The 14665-nt window shown below is 45.1% G+C and overlaps 1 protein-coding gene across 1 annotated transcript; it reads right to left on the reverse strand.

Moving 5' to 3' along the window:
* Nucleotides 1-46: 46 nt before the first annotated feature.
* Nucleotides 47-11642, reverse strand: Rexo4 (REX4 homolog, 3'-5' exonuclease). The gene is made up of 8 exons (XM_021651941.2): nt 11115-11642; nt 8755-9098; nt 6800-6937; nt 6408-6601; nt 4949-5037; nt 2798-2872; nt 1782-1856; nt 47-1033 (listed from the first exon to the last, which is right to left on the reverse strand). The coding sequence occupies exons 1-8, from the start codon at nt 11310-11312 to the stop codon at nt 914-916; spliced, it is 1233 nt and encodes a 410-aa protein (XP_021507616.1). The 5' UTR covers nt 11313-11642; the 3' UTR covers nt 47-913.
* Between the last annotated feature and the right edge of the window lie 3023 nt (nt 11643-14665).

Raw genomic sequence — 14665 nt, forward strand, 5'->3', positions numbered from 1 at the left:
CTTCAGAAAATTCTAGATGATGGGAAGAAACTGAGCTTCCACAAACTCCATTTTTAGCCATCCATTTATTTTTGACAGTACTGGAAATGGAACCCAGGGTCTTGCACATAGTAGACAAGTGCTCTGAGTCAGACATCTATCATCATGTGCATGGGTACACCTGTTCAAAGAGTTGTCACGTTCATTAAGTTCACTGGTCACTCTGTATGTGTTGCTAGCCAGACAGTGGGCAGATAGCCTTTCTGCTCACACTGCCCCGGGTGGTAGGATCTTCATCCTCCAGGTATACCTGTGCCCCAAGTCTCACCACAAGGGCTGTGTGGAGAACACCGTACTGGACATTGGCAATTTAGATGATTATGGGCAAAGCAAAGGACAAAGGAGAAAGTACCTCCACCCCAGTAGCTTGACGAAAGTTCTCAATGAGCAGTTCCTGTGCTGGCCAGATTGGTTTGCAGCAAACGGAAAGCCCTTAGCCTGGATCCCTTAGGTCCAACAAAGCTTATCCCCTTCCCGGAAAGAGGAGAAAATGCTGCTTGCTCCTTAGGGAAAGTGTTGAGTGCACAGGCTGAATCCCGCTATGCACATTGTTAAGTGGTAGCACAGGAGGTCAGCAGGGACTCTGTAGCACACTCACCCAATGCTCTCCTTCCTCTAAACCTACAACACATCCCTGATTTCTGGCCCCTATCTGACCAGTCTACCTCAACACACAGGTGCAGGACCAGGCCTCGATAGCAGAGTTGAGGCAGAAGTTCTAGCAGCTCACATGCCAAACCCCTGCAGCCATGGCTGAGAATGTTCACCAGAGGGAGTACAGAGACCAGACAGGCCTCCATAACCCCATCCCAACTGCCACTGGATTGAGGAGTCACTGAAGGACAGGGGTGGTGGTGACCGTAGCAGGATGGTGCTAAGCATACTCGTTGTTGTGGTCTGGAGTGGTAGCTGGGGGGCGTCGGTCTGCAATAATGCTCTCCCATTCACGTTTTACCATGATGTAAAGCCTCATTGCTGCCTGGGCATCCTGGACCTGGGTGACAGACAGCAATATTGACCATCCAGCAGAACACATGGCCACAGGCCACAGAAGCACCGGAGCACAAGCTCACTCCTATGCTTCAGACTCAGTCACTCTATAAACAGGAGCAGAAAGGGAAACCCCACAGCAGAAGGAAGCTAGAGCTTCACAGCAGAGAGAGCTGAGTCAGGCACAAGAGAGAGTCAGAGGCTACACTGTAGGGGAACCTGTTCTCCTGAAAGATTGCCTGACCAGGAGGACCTGTTGGAACTGAGAACCCCAAGCCACAAAGCCCTAAAGCACCTTTGCTACATTTTGGAAATGCTCTATCCCTCATGCCTCAAGTGCTGGAGCCTAGGTCATCAGTGTGGCAGTGTAGGGGCAGTGGGACCTTTCAGAGCTGGCTTCCAGAAACACGAGGTAATTCTTGAGGCATCAGTCAGTTCTACGAAGAGTGAACTGTTGCTCCTTCCTCCTTGCCATCTCTCCAATCAGCTAAGCCTTATTACCACAAAGTCCCCAATCTCAGGTATTTAGTAAAAAACTGGAAGTACACAAACAGTCTTCAATTCGACTGGTGAATTTTGTTCCAATTTCTTACTGTCTATTATTCTCTGTATTAAGTTCAAGTTAAATGTAAATATTTAAGCTACAATAACATTTTGTAAGCCTACTCTGCCTAGGGTCCTCTCTTCTGTTTCTATGGTCAAGTGACATGTGCCTAGGTGTTAAGTCTGGGCTCTTACCTAGTGATACTTACTGAACAATGCTCGGCCTGCTGGACCCTGATCCCCAGAATTTTCTCAGAAAGTTGTTTCAGAGATGGTCTTCCACTCTGCAGAGAAGGATACCATTGAATGTGCTGCTTCCACAGGCTCTGCCCAAGGAGGACACAGCTAGCTACTGAGCACAGGTAACCTGCAGTTTCCCCTTCATGAGGAATGTCTGTGGCACTTAGGGATGCAACCATTAGCCTGCTGTGGCTTACAACATTGCTCATAGAGGAGGAGTTGGGGACTGGAGATGTACCACATAGTGGAGTGCTTCAATTTAATTTAATTTTTGTTTTGTTTTGTTTAGAGACAGGGTTTTTCCTTGTAGCCCTGGCTGTCCTGGAACTCATGCTGTAGACCAAGCTGGATTCAAATTCACAGGGCTCCACCTGCCTCTGCCTCCTGAGTGCTGGGATTAAAGGTATGCACTGCCACACCAGGCTTAATTTTTAATATGTATTTATTTAATTTTATGTACATTGGTGTTTTGCCTCCATGTATGTCTATGTGATGTCTCCTGGAACTGGAATTACAGATAGCCAGAAGCTGTCTGTGGGTAGGTCCTTAGAAGAGGAGCCAGTACTCTTAACCACTGAGCCAACTCTCTAGCTCCAATTTAAAAATTTTTATTAGTTATACATAGGTATGTCTAGTTGCACGTAGGTATACATATAATTGCAGGGCCTGGAAAGGCTAGAGATGTCAGGGCTTCTGGGACTGGAGTTATAGATGATTGTGAGTCACCTGACATGAGTGCTGAGAATTTAACCCAGGTTCTCTGCAAGGGTAGCAAGTGTTCTTAACCACTAAGCTATGTCTGAGGTCATCCTTGTGGAGCCGGTTCTCTCCTGCCTTCATGTGAGTTCCAGAGATCAAACTCAAGATGCCAGATTTATGCAGCTAGCACTCTTAAAGGTTAAAATGAGTAACCAAACAAAGTTAAGTCCCTTTAGCAAAAGAGGGCCAGAGACCAGCCATGGCTCAAGACTCATTCGTTACGTACCCTTACTTGTCTCTTGAATGGTTTGAATTTTTGGGTGTCCCTGATTTTCTTTTTTGGATGATCAAGGAACAGAACCTAGAAGAAAATGACAATTATCTTCATTTCATTCTGCACCAATGGAGCCCCCCTTTTCCAAAAAGCATCTCACAGGGCGTCACAGGGTATAGCATTCAGAAAGAGGTAGAGCTTCTCATCCTTAAGGTGATCCCCAATATTCAGATCCATGTTAATAAAAATCTTGGGCAGGTATGCTCCACACTTTTAGTCCCAGCCCTCTGGAGATGGAGGCAGGTGGATCTCTGTGAGTTCAGCAAGTCTGGTCTATACAGTGAGTTCTAGGCCAGCCAGGACTATATAATGATTCTGTTTCAAAAAATGAAAAATAAAGAAAAAATCTTGACATCAAAGATGTTGAGAAAAAGCCAATTAACCTGCAACTGACTAAGCTAGTTCTGTTCATGAGGAAGCAAGAAATGAAATTTAGTAGCTCACCCTGCAATTTAGCAGATTTCTAGACTAATATGACCCTAAAAAGTGACCCACTAGAGGAGGCATGATCCTGGTGGCAGTCTTCTGTCAGGTGACTCAGTGAATCACTGAGCAGGTGACTTTGGTTAATATTCAATTGTTAAGCATTTGTTATTTTTATCTTTTTAGTGCTGGGATGAAACCCCAGGGCCTTATACACACAAAACATACATTCTGCCACTGAGCTACATCCCTAGCCCCAAACATTTGAACGGTAATTAAATTCCCATCTAGCGGTTCCTGAAACAGGAATACAGTGACACTACAGATCACACCCAGGAAGGAGAATGTTCACTGTCTCATCAACAGAAATCTAGAAGGTCAAAAACTGTATGTCACATGCCCCAGCACTGGGTGGAGTCCTCTGAGCTCATTAGCCTAACTGGCTAATTGTGTGACCAGCCTTTGAAGGAGGTGACTGGCTGTAATGACACACTGAGGAAACAAGTGCCCATCCAGTTCCTCTCCTGCAGGGACAGCTGAAGCAGCAGCAATAGTCAACTCTGCCAACTTGGGATGTTGCAGAGCAGTGGGTTAAGGCACCTGGCATACCTAGGCATACCCACTGCTCTCCTGGAACCTGCTCCCAACACCCTAAAACTCGACTCTAGTACCCACAAAAGCCTAATCCTCAAAGGATTTAAAGAGAGCTGTTTACACTGTTACTTGCACAGTGGCACCCAGCAAGGCTTTGAAGCCTGGCATTAGAAATCCTGGAGCTAGAGAAATGGTTCAGTGGTTAAGCACACTAGCTGCTCTTCCAGAGGACCCAGGTTAGATTCCCAGCACCCACATGGCAGCTCACAACTGTCTGTACCTCCACTTCCAGGGGATCTGGCACCCTCACACAGACATACATGCAGGCAAAACTACCAATAAAAGTAATGATCTTAACCAGATGGTGGTAGCACATGCCTTTAATCCCAGCACTCAGGAGGCAGAAGCAGATGATCTCTTGAGTTCTAGGTCACCCTGTTCTACATAAGAGTTCCAGGACAGCAGGGCTACACAAAGAAACCTTGTTTGTTTGGTTTTTTTTTTTTTTGGGGGGGGGAGGGAGTCCACTACATTAAATGACAGCAGGGATGTCCCTTCTGCCAGGTAGACCATGCTCCCATTTTCCTGGTGCACCCTCAAATGGACCAGACAGCAGTTTGCTTTTGAACTTAAAGTGACCCATATAATAAACCCAGGCTAGGTCTTCCTCAGATCCTGGGGCAGAACAGGAGAATGGGCTTCTAGCATCACAGCAATGCCTACATATAAACTGAACACCTAGCAAGAATCTTAAGGTTTTGACAATGTAAAGACACTTGGGTCTAGTCATGATGCACACAGATATTAGGCCACCTGCCAGGTCAGATAGGTGACACTCAAAGCCCACCACATAGAGCTGTCAGCACTCTGGCACTGGCACCCCAGTGTAGTTAGGACTCCAAAAACAAGTACCTAATGTGGTCTCTTGAAAACAGCCAGAGCTCAGGTACATGACACTATTTCTAGACAATTCCCAGGTCAAGATAAAAATTCAAATTGAAAAAAACCCCAGAGTGGTACTTCTGGAGACAGGTATGTGAGGCTATGTATGACACATAAAGGAGCTGATGGCTCCAAGCCCCACACCTTTAAATCATTGTGCAGTGCATGCCCCACCAGGATTCTGCCCTTCAACATTTCTGCCACTTCCTTCTTCACAACTTCAAATTCTTCTCCTGAAAACCAAACAAAGAAGTTGTTAACAACACAAAACTCACCAAGATTCTAAGTTCCTCCCATCCCCAGCCAGACTGATAGTAACAGGTCAATGATGCACAGAGCTGTGATGGAGGTAGGCCCCGAGAAGTCTCTCACTGGACCTCAAGGAAACCTACACTGCCTTGTGCTCTGCTCCTACGTCTAGGGACAATGGGAAAAAAAAAGAGCTCTACTCAAAGCCAATACTAGTCAGTGGACTAGCACCAGTTAGCAAACTCCTATAGTTAACCCTAGAAGAAGCACATTTAGACTTTCTCAGGGACACCTGACAACATGCTTCTCATTCAATACGACTCATACTTATGACTTCCCGAGGGGACTCAGACTCGATCTCTCCCACAGACAGTTTAAGAAGGGTTGCATGGACCCTAGAGTCTGCTCTGCTGCTCTTTCCCAGCAGACATCCTTTGAGGACCACCCTGCCCCAACTCCTAACAGGAAGGGCTCCAAAACCAACTCTGTTCAGAGCTAATAGGACCAGAGCCTCCCTTCTAAGATAAAGTAAGAGCTGCTGGTCAGTCTATGGTTCAAGGAGCCACCTTGTTGGCCATGGGTACCAGGAGAAGGAAACAGGCAATGGGTGGTGAGGAGTGCGGAAGAGACCACAAGGTTGCATCCCTCATGGTCTCCAGGTCTCTCCTGGAGGCAGGCTCTGAGCAGCCTAGATGTCCTCTCCTATTACAAATTGGATCCAGCCTCTGCTACGTTGGGTCACTTCTTCCAGCCATCCCTCTATCTAGCCCTTGCCTCAAAACCAGTCTTCTGACCTCCACCCTGTTCTCATGTCATGGCCATAGGGATCCTGCTGGAGGCCTCATTGCCAACACTGCACTAGAGTTTCCCAGAGAGATCCTGGCACGAGGCATATCTGGGTTTCACAGGAGTCCTTCTGGTTCCAGAACACATGCCAAAGTTTTTGTTGGCACTTACCTTGTGCCAAGCTCTATGTTGGGGCCCAAAAACACACCAGTAACTGTACAAAAGGGTCTGCCTTCAGCAACCCACACTCTAGAGACCCAGCTCCTATCATGTAGCCTACTCGTTCTTCATGGCTTCCTTCCTGATTCCTAACACACTCCATTTAATTTCTCATTGTCTTACAACAAAAGCAACCTAAGAGTACTGTCTTGAGTAGGAGGCAAAGAAGTACAGGACACAAACAATGTAACAGCCAGGAAAGGCACTTTTTGTATCTGCAAAGCATGCTACTCTGGGGAAGAGGTAAGAAGTGTCCATGCCACATTCTGGAACACAAAAGGGGAAGTAGGAGAGAAATGAGTCCTGCTATCATTTTCATTGCTACACTCAAACCTTATGGTCATCATACCCTGCTTCAAGTTCTCAGGCCGTATCCCACTGACGGCTGTTCTGTAGTCAGTCACCGGCTCAGTTGGCTTGACGTACTTGTCATAAACACACTTCCCATACTGGTTCACGATGGATACACGGGCTGCGATGCTCTCTTCCCCTTTAGGGCCCACGCCTACCATCTCACAATCCAGGGCCAAGGCTTTTGTCAAGCTGAGGGGAACCAAAGGCCCCAGTGTAATAAATATTATGGGCTGGGATTCCAGGCCAGTGAGCCAAGCCCATGTATCACCATTTTGTACCCCTAAGAGTTGCTGGGCAGTCATGGCTCAATACTTGCTCCTCCTCCCCTGAGATTCCAGCCCCAGAAGGGAGAACATTTCTAGCAACAGTGGCATGAGCTCAGCTTACCCGCCAAAGGCCTGTTCCTTCACCAGGGAGACTGCACTCTTGCTCTGCCCCAGCCGCTTCCGTACCAGCATGGCTGCCTCTGGGCCTATGGCAGCTTCAATATCATCTGGATCCACATCATCAAACCAAATGTCTTCCCTATGAGGCAAAGATGAAAGCACCTGGCTGGGAAAAGACCTGGGGTGGGGCTGGAGAGATGGTAAGGAACACTGTCTGCTCTTCCAAAGGACCCAGGTTCAATTCCCAGTACCCACATGGCAGCTCACAATTGTCTATAACCCCAATTTCAAGGGATCTGACACTTTCATACTAATGCACATAAAAATAAAATTAAATAAACTGTTAAAAAAAAATTTAAAGACCTGAGCTACTAGATGCCAAGTGAAAGGACCTCTGTCCAATTGGCAGGCTGTGAGAAGGGGAAAGCAGCACCATCAAAACTGGCAGGACTGCTCCCCCTGCACACTCAGTCCAGCTGAACCTGCTGCTGCACTTTACTTTTACTGCTGTTCTTTCTTTCTTTCCTTAATTATCTGATTTGTATGGGTGTTTTACCTGTTTATCACTTGCATGCTTGATGCCTGTGACCACCAGAAGGGGGCATGAATTAGATCCCCTTGACTAGAGTTACAGAAAGTTGTGCACTTCCATGTGGAAAATGGCAATTAAACCTAGGCCTCTGAAAGAGCACTCAGTGCTCTTAACTACTATACTAAGCCATCTTTCCAGCCTCTCACCACTGTTCTTTTAAATTTGCAAATATATCTATTATCTAAGACTTAGGAACTACAGATAAAAAACACAAAGAACGTAATTCAAAAACATGTGACCCATTTCAATGACACTTCCTAATTAAATAACAGATTAGTTATTGATCGATACACACAGTTAGGAGGATGCATGACAGACAGGAACTTGTGCCTTGCACTGTCTTCACATTTTGGAAGAGTGAGAAAGAGTCCATATTGGGTGCTCATGGTTATCTGGTAAACTCCAGCTTTCCATGTTATCACTTCAATAATATTATTCAAAAAGGCTTAACTGATAGGCCTCCTGCTATGTATTCCTTTGCCTTCTTCATTAGACTACCGCGATCCCCCACACAAATGCCAACAAAAACATTGTATGTGTTCCTGCTTATATCATCCTTAGGAGGGAGAGGCCTTGCTGCCCCTCCAATCCAGCCTGCCTGTAGGACTCAGAAGCAGCACCCAAACCTATGTCCCTTTACCGTTCAGCAACTGCATCCTGTAGGCTTGTCATGGACTCAATTAGCTTGACTTGACACAGCTTGTCATAAACACACTTCCCACACTGATTCCCAAGGAGATGCTCTCCTTCCCCTTGGGGCCTACCCCCACCACTGCACAATCCAGGGCCAAGATTTTCTTTAGACTGAAGGGAAGAAAGGAAAGGTCCAACTGGCAAGAAGCCAGCCTGCCTTATAAGCATATCCCCGCAGAGTGAGGTGTCACCACATTGCTCATCAGGTAGCAAAAAGGTGCTAAATAACACGTGCTACCCTTCAGTCCCCTATTTATACAGATGATCACACTGAGGAAGGAAGGATGCAGAAACCTGCCCAAAGCCATCAACTGGCAAGAGACATGACTTGGTTTCATAGGAGTCCTTCTGGTTACAGCACACATTATGCCAAAGTTTTTGTTGGCACTTACCTTGTGCCAAGCTCTATATTGGGGCCCAAAAACAAATTAACTGTACAAAAGATTCTACCTTCAGCAACCCACACTCTAGAGGAAAAAAGTGACAAGTGAACAATACAAACATCATAGGGCTGGGTGAGGAAGGCTGCACCAACGCTAAACGGCTGTACAGTCCTTTCTTCTTGGTGGTAAAGACAGCACAGGCTGCACGTGCATTCAGGACCATCATTTCTGTAGCCCCAGTAGCAAAGGCTGTACTGTACCAGTCACCATAGCAGAGCTGATACTCACTCAGAGGGTGTGGACTGATTCAAGACGACAGCTGCCTCCTCTGCTTTCCACTTACGCTTGATATCCCCTTGATGAGAAGAGATGTCCCTATATGTCTTCTTCGTTGCTCCTTTCTTCTGCTCTGTTCCAGAGATATTTGTGGGAGGTACTAGTATCTTCCTGTCCTTCTTAGATGCAGACGTAACAGAACCCCTAGTGGTCTGGTCTTTTTCTGTCCTCTTTTTGTCTCCCTTTGATTTATCTGAGGTCTCTTTTCTATTCTGCTGGATTATTTGAGGATGTATTTTGTCATCCATCTGAGAGACAAGAGGTTTTTCTGGGGCCTGTGACTTTTGTTTCAGCAGCTAATAAAATCAAAATTAAATATAAGCCATATTTATTTTTTTAAAGCCACATTTAAATTTTGAACTGACATACTACAGATTAAAGAAACTTGTATGTACATGAATATACAAACATGTATCTATCATGCACACACTTCTTATCACTATCATTAATAGAACATTAGATAATTTTTTTTTCATTTTACAAATTTATTTTATAGGGCATGGTAGCACACACCTTTAATCCCTGCACCCAGGGAGGTGGAGACAAATTCTAAGACAGCCAGGGCTACACACAGAGAAACCCTATCTCCAAAAACCAGTAACAAACAATTTTTATGTGTATGGGTGTTTTGCTTGCATGTGTGTCTATGTATAACTTGTATGCCTGGTGCCCACAGAGGACAGAAGAGGACATAGTATCCCCTGGAACTAGAGTTACATACAGTTGTGGGGTGCCATATGGGTGCCCAAGAATTAAACCAGGATCCTCTGGAAGTGCATCCCCAGGCTTTTTGTTGTTGTTTGTTTGTTTGTTCAGATAGGATTTCCCCGTGTATCCTTGGCTGCCCTGGACTTTGTAGACAAGGCTGGCCTTGAACTCACATCGATTTGCCTGCCACTACCTCCCTGAGTGGTGGGATTACAAGTGTATGCAGCTGCTTGCACACTGAGATATTGTTCCTTTGCTTATTACAATGCATACTCTGGTACCTGCCTCTTCATTCTACACTTCAAACCCATATTCTATACCATATGCAACTGAGTGACTTAACATCCCAGAATGCTGTACTGTGTCTGGGGGCAGGAGCATCATTTTCACTTCTTTAATTTAGAGTGACTTCCACGGTCAACACTCTGGGACATAATGATTACTTCCTTTACACTATCTCTGGAGGTTGACTAAAGCTCAGAGTCTGAATAAGACCTTCCGGAAGGGAGTTCATTGGAAAGAAAAACTCCCGTGAAATGAGAGATGGTTGATAAGAACAGCGATAGATTTAATCTTATCCATGCAGAGTCAGAGGTCCAGGACAGCAATTCTTCCTTGTGTTCAAATCTCCAGTTAAGACCATGGTAAGATGGCAACCAACTGAGAGATGATGCAGTGAGTTTCTACTTACCCACTCCCCTAACAGTTAAGAGACCCTGAAGGATTTAGATTCTTGTATAAACCAGAGCCAACTCCAAGTTTCCCATAATAAATACACACTCCACCCATTTAATTTTACTTTAGTTTCTTGGGAGAAAGAACAAGAGCCAGCTCACAGAGCCTGGACTGTCCACAGGGTTTGGCTGGTTGTGTGTGTCCAGATAGGAAAATCCACACGAAGGAACAAAGTGTTATGGAGCTCAAGAAGTTCCTTACTCAATTTCTTATTAACTGAGGCTCCATGACATACACTCCAGAGGATTACCTAGAGGTCAATGGAGCAAAAGCATGGCTAGTATCCCAGTTCTGCTGTTCACATGCTATGCTTAACCCAAACCCCTTAAGCTCTGTGTCTCAATTTCCTCATCTAAGAAACAGGACAGTAAAAGCAACTAACTAGAACTTAAGAATTTATGAGTGAGAGAGGGTTTAGTGGCTCACACACATAATCCCAGGATTTGGGAGGATACATCTTGTAGGAGAATTGCCTCTTGTGTGCGTGTGTGTGTGAGAGAGAATACCCTGAGCTACATGAGTTCCAGAGCAGTCTGGGCCAGAACTCTAGGACATAGTTTAAGACGTTGGCAAGGTGACAACCTAGCTGTGAGATTTGATTGAGAAAAAGATTGTGAGTGAAACAGAGATCAACCTCTATGGCATACAGAAGCATTAGCCACTACTGAAAATGGCAAAAGGCCTAAACAGCCACAACTGCACTACCGCTTTGTTTAGAGGCCGAAATTACTATAAAGGAGTCCGTGCAGTGTTGACTGGCCCTTCCACACGTTTTAAAATCACCCACAGCATCCTTCCTCCTTCGGGGTCTGTGGCTACCCGACCGGAAGTCCGGGATGGGGATGAAGGTGGTCTGTTGCCCGCCTCACCTCTTGCAGCGCCTTCCAATTCTGAGAAAAGTCCTCTGGGGCCTTCGGTGGTCGGCCTGCGACAGCTGCCGGGCGGTTTCCCGGAGCTCTGCTCCCTCCCTGCACTTTGCTCTTCCTGAACCTCTTCCTGGCTTTCTTCCGAGCGAGCTTCTTGATAAGCCCAGGTTGGGGCACCGGCGCGGTGGCCTTCGCCTTCATCTTCTCGCCCTTCGTAGCCGGACCAGCAGGGAAGAGAGTGGGACTCAGTGGCGACCACGGAAGCACGCGTACCAAGAGGCAAGCGTACCTCCGCAGGGCATGAGGCAGCCCGGGTTGCTCTGCTCTTCGCGACCTGTAGGAAACCGAGCCTGCATCTCTGGTTCCGCACGTACGCGGACTCTGCGGCCAGACCGCTACTTAGCACTCTACAGGCTGCCCACTCTGGTTAGCAGCGCCGCGGTTGACGACCTAGAGTTTGACAGAAGGGAGCCCAGGCCTCACGAGGTTCCGGAGTCTCGGATGGGCGGGAATGAGGAGAAGCTGAGACATCGGAAAAGTCTCGGGGGGAACTACTCTCGGTGTGGCACTCCGAGACAGGACGGAAGAGGCGTAGGCGGGACTTGTGCATATTCCCCTGTGCGCACGCCACACACAGCCGGAACAGGCATTCCCTAGGCTTGCGAGACCCGTTTCCTGGTTGCAAAGGCGCGCCAGCAGTTTCCAATAATGATGATAAAACAAGATTTTAATTGATTATATATATATATATTTTTTTTTCTTTACGGCAGTGTTAATAAAAGACCGGCAATCCATGCTTGACCCTGATGGTGCGATACTTAACACAGATGAGGCCTTGATAATAATTTACCTTCATAATAGAAATCTTGGGTTTCTATGAGGCCTTCATAATAAAAACCTTGGGTTTCTCTGCATAAAGATTTGCAGCAAGCCAACAGGTCACTTAGGAAGGGCAGGGAGCCACTTGGCGGTCGTTATGAACCAAGGGTGGTTGTTGCTCAGGACCCCCAAGAGCAAGTTCTGGGTATAAGATTTATTTGCCTCAGAGGACAGGAAATAAGAGAAAAAGACAGGAGGTAGAGGATGAGGAAGAAGGGGAAGGGAACAAAGGAGAGGTAGAAGGGCTGTTTGTCCCAGGGGGTAAAGGACTGCCTCTTAATAGAGAGGAAGCAGACATGGCCTATTGGAAAATGGTTTATAAAGGTACAAGGGAAAACTCCATGTTAGGATAAGGTGTTTAATTTTCATTGTGCATATTAATTGAATGAGTCAAGGAGGGCTTTTGATTGATTGCTGGACTTCAATACATTGAGAGCTGGATCTTGGTAATCAGCCTCATGAGGAGGAAGTGGTGAAATAAAGAGAATAGACCTTGGTGGCTCGCTTTAGAAATGCAATCTAACAGTTTTTAGCAAGGCAGAGGGAATAGGGGAGAAGGACAAGGCCTGCCAGAGCCATGCTTGCCACATCGGAGGTGGCCAGAGTCTCTTCAGTGGTGGCAACATGAGCCAAACACTTTTGGCACCCCTCTCCCTCTTAAGTTAAAGACCCAGGGAATCTCTGGGCATGGTGGCACAGGCCTTTAATCCCAACACTTGAGAGGCAGAGGCAGGCGAATCTCTGAGTTCCAGGACAGCCTGATCTACAGAGGGAGTTCCAGAACAGTGCTATGTGGAGAAACCCTGTCTCGAAAAACCATAAACAAAAACAGCCCCAGGGAATCCACTTGAGTTCAATGAAAAGGAGAGAAAATACATTTTGTAAATTGCACTTTTAGCACTTACTTGGTTATCTGTAGTAGTTTGAGATCTAGAATCAAAGCAGGGGCTTTTTGGTTGTTGTTTTCTCAAAGTATTATATGTCTAGAACACAGTCTCTTAGATATTTCACGATTACTTATTTCCTTATTTCTCATTACAGAATGCCTGCTTGGTATGACCTCTTGGTAGTAACCAAACCTTTCATTTATTGAATGTTTACTTATGTGACAACCACTTTTACATACTTTGGTTTATTCAATCTCAATTATACATGAAGTGGCTTGATCTCACTGTAGCTCAGCTGATCTGGAAATGCTATGTAGAGCAGGCTGACATCAGACTCAAGAAATTGGTCTGTCTTTACCTCCCAAGTGCTGGAATTAGAGGTGTGTACTACCACACCTACAGAAATGGCGGTTTTAATACTAGTTTTTACTGATAGAATAATATTAGGTCAGAAAAATTTCAAATAGTGTGTTTAAGGTCACATATATTCTAGTGGAGGTGGGATTTATTTATTTTAATTTTTCTGTTGGTGCAATCAAACCTAAGGCTTCACACATACTATACAAGTATTCTCTCTACCTCTATATTCCTAGCCTAAGAACTGGGATTTTAAATCATTTGTTGACTTTTGTGGCCTATAATGTCAATATTCATCCTATTTTCTTCCTTAAAATTTTTTTCATGCAATACAATTTGATTATGTTTCCCTCCACCACCTCCCCACCTCACTTTCCACCCAACTTTATATTCTTTCTCCTTCCCTTCCCCATCTCTCATGAAAACAAAACCCCCAAATCAAAATAAACACAAATAAAAAGACAGAAAGCTCCAAGAACCAACTCTTCATTTTATGATTCTTTGTATTATTTTTGTTTGTTTCTATTTTGTTGGTTTCAACTTGAGTTTGAATATTTCTTCTGATTTTCTATTTCTTCTTCCTTCCTTCTTTCCTTTCTGATACAGGGTTTCTCTGGGTGTAGCTTTGGCTGTCTTGGAACTCACTCTGTAAACCAGGCTGGCCTGGAATTCAAAGAGATCTGCTTCCCACGTTATGGGATCAAAGGTGTATGCCACCGCCACCACCCAGCTGGTTTTTGTTTTGTTTTGTTTTTTGTTTGCTTGTTTTTTAGAGGCAGCATTTCTCTGTGTAGCCCTTGCTGTTCTGGAACTCACTCTATAGACCAGGCTGGCCTTGAACTCAGAGATGTGCCTGCCTCTTCCCCAAATGCTGGGGTTAAAGGTTTACACCACACTACCCAGAAATAATTTCTTTTTGATTTTTTTGTTTATTTGTTTGTTTTATAGTTTTCAGCTGTTCAGATGTGTCACCGAGTTACCAATATGAGATATACTCAGTTTTTTTTTTTTTTTAAATGTAGGCACTTTGTAGTTTGAACTTGCCTATTATGGCCACTTTTATTGTACCCCATAGGTATGAATATATTGTGTTTTAATTTCATTTAATTCTAAAATGTTTTTAAATTTCCTTCTTGATTTCTGTCTTGAACCAATTTTAATTCAGTAATGAGCTTTTCAACTTCCATGAATGTGTATACTCTCTCTCATTTCTTTTGTTGTTGATATCTAGCTTTAATCTTAGTGGTCAGATAGAATGCAAGGTGTTATTTATGTATTCTGTATGGTGTGTGAATTTGGTTGGTTTGTGTTGATTCTCTTGTTGGAGCAGCCATAGTGGTTCTCTGATTGGCTCATAGCTGCTTCCTTGAAGTTCAGTACAGTGTCTTTCTTACCCTTTTCAGGAGCTCAGATAAATGCATGTTTTATGGA

The sequence above is a fragment of the Meriones unguiculatus genome, chromosome 8 (assembly GCF_030254825.1).
Source record: "Meriones unguiculatus strain TT.TT164.6M chromosome 8, Bangor_MerUng_6.1, whole genome shotgun sequence".
Lineage (NCBI taxonomy): Eukaryota > Metazoa > Chordata > Mammalia > Rodentia > Muridae > Meriones > Meriones unguiculatus.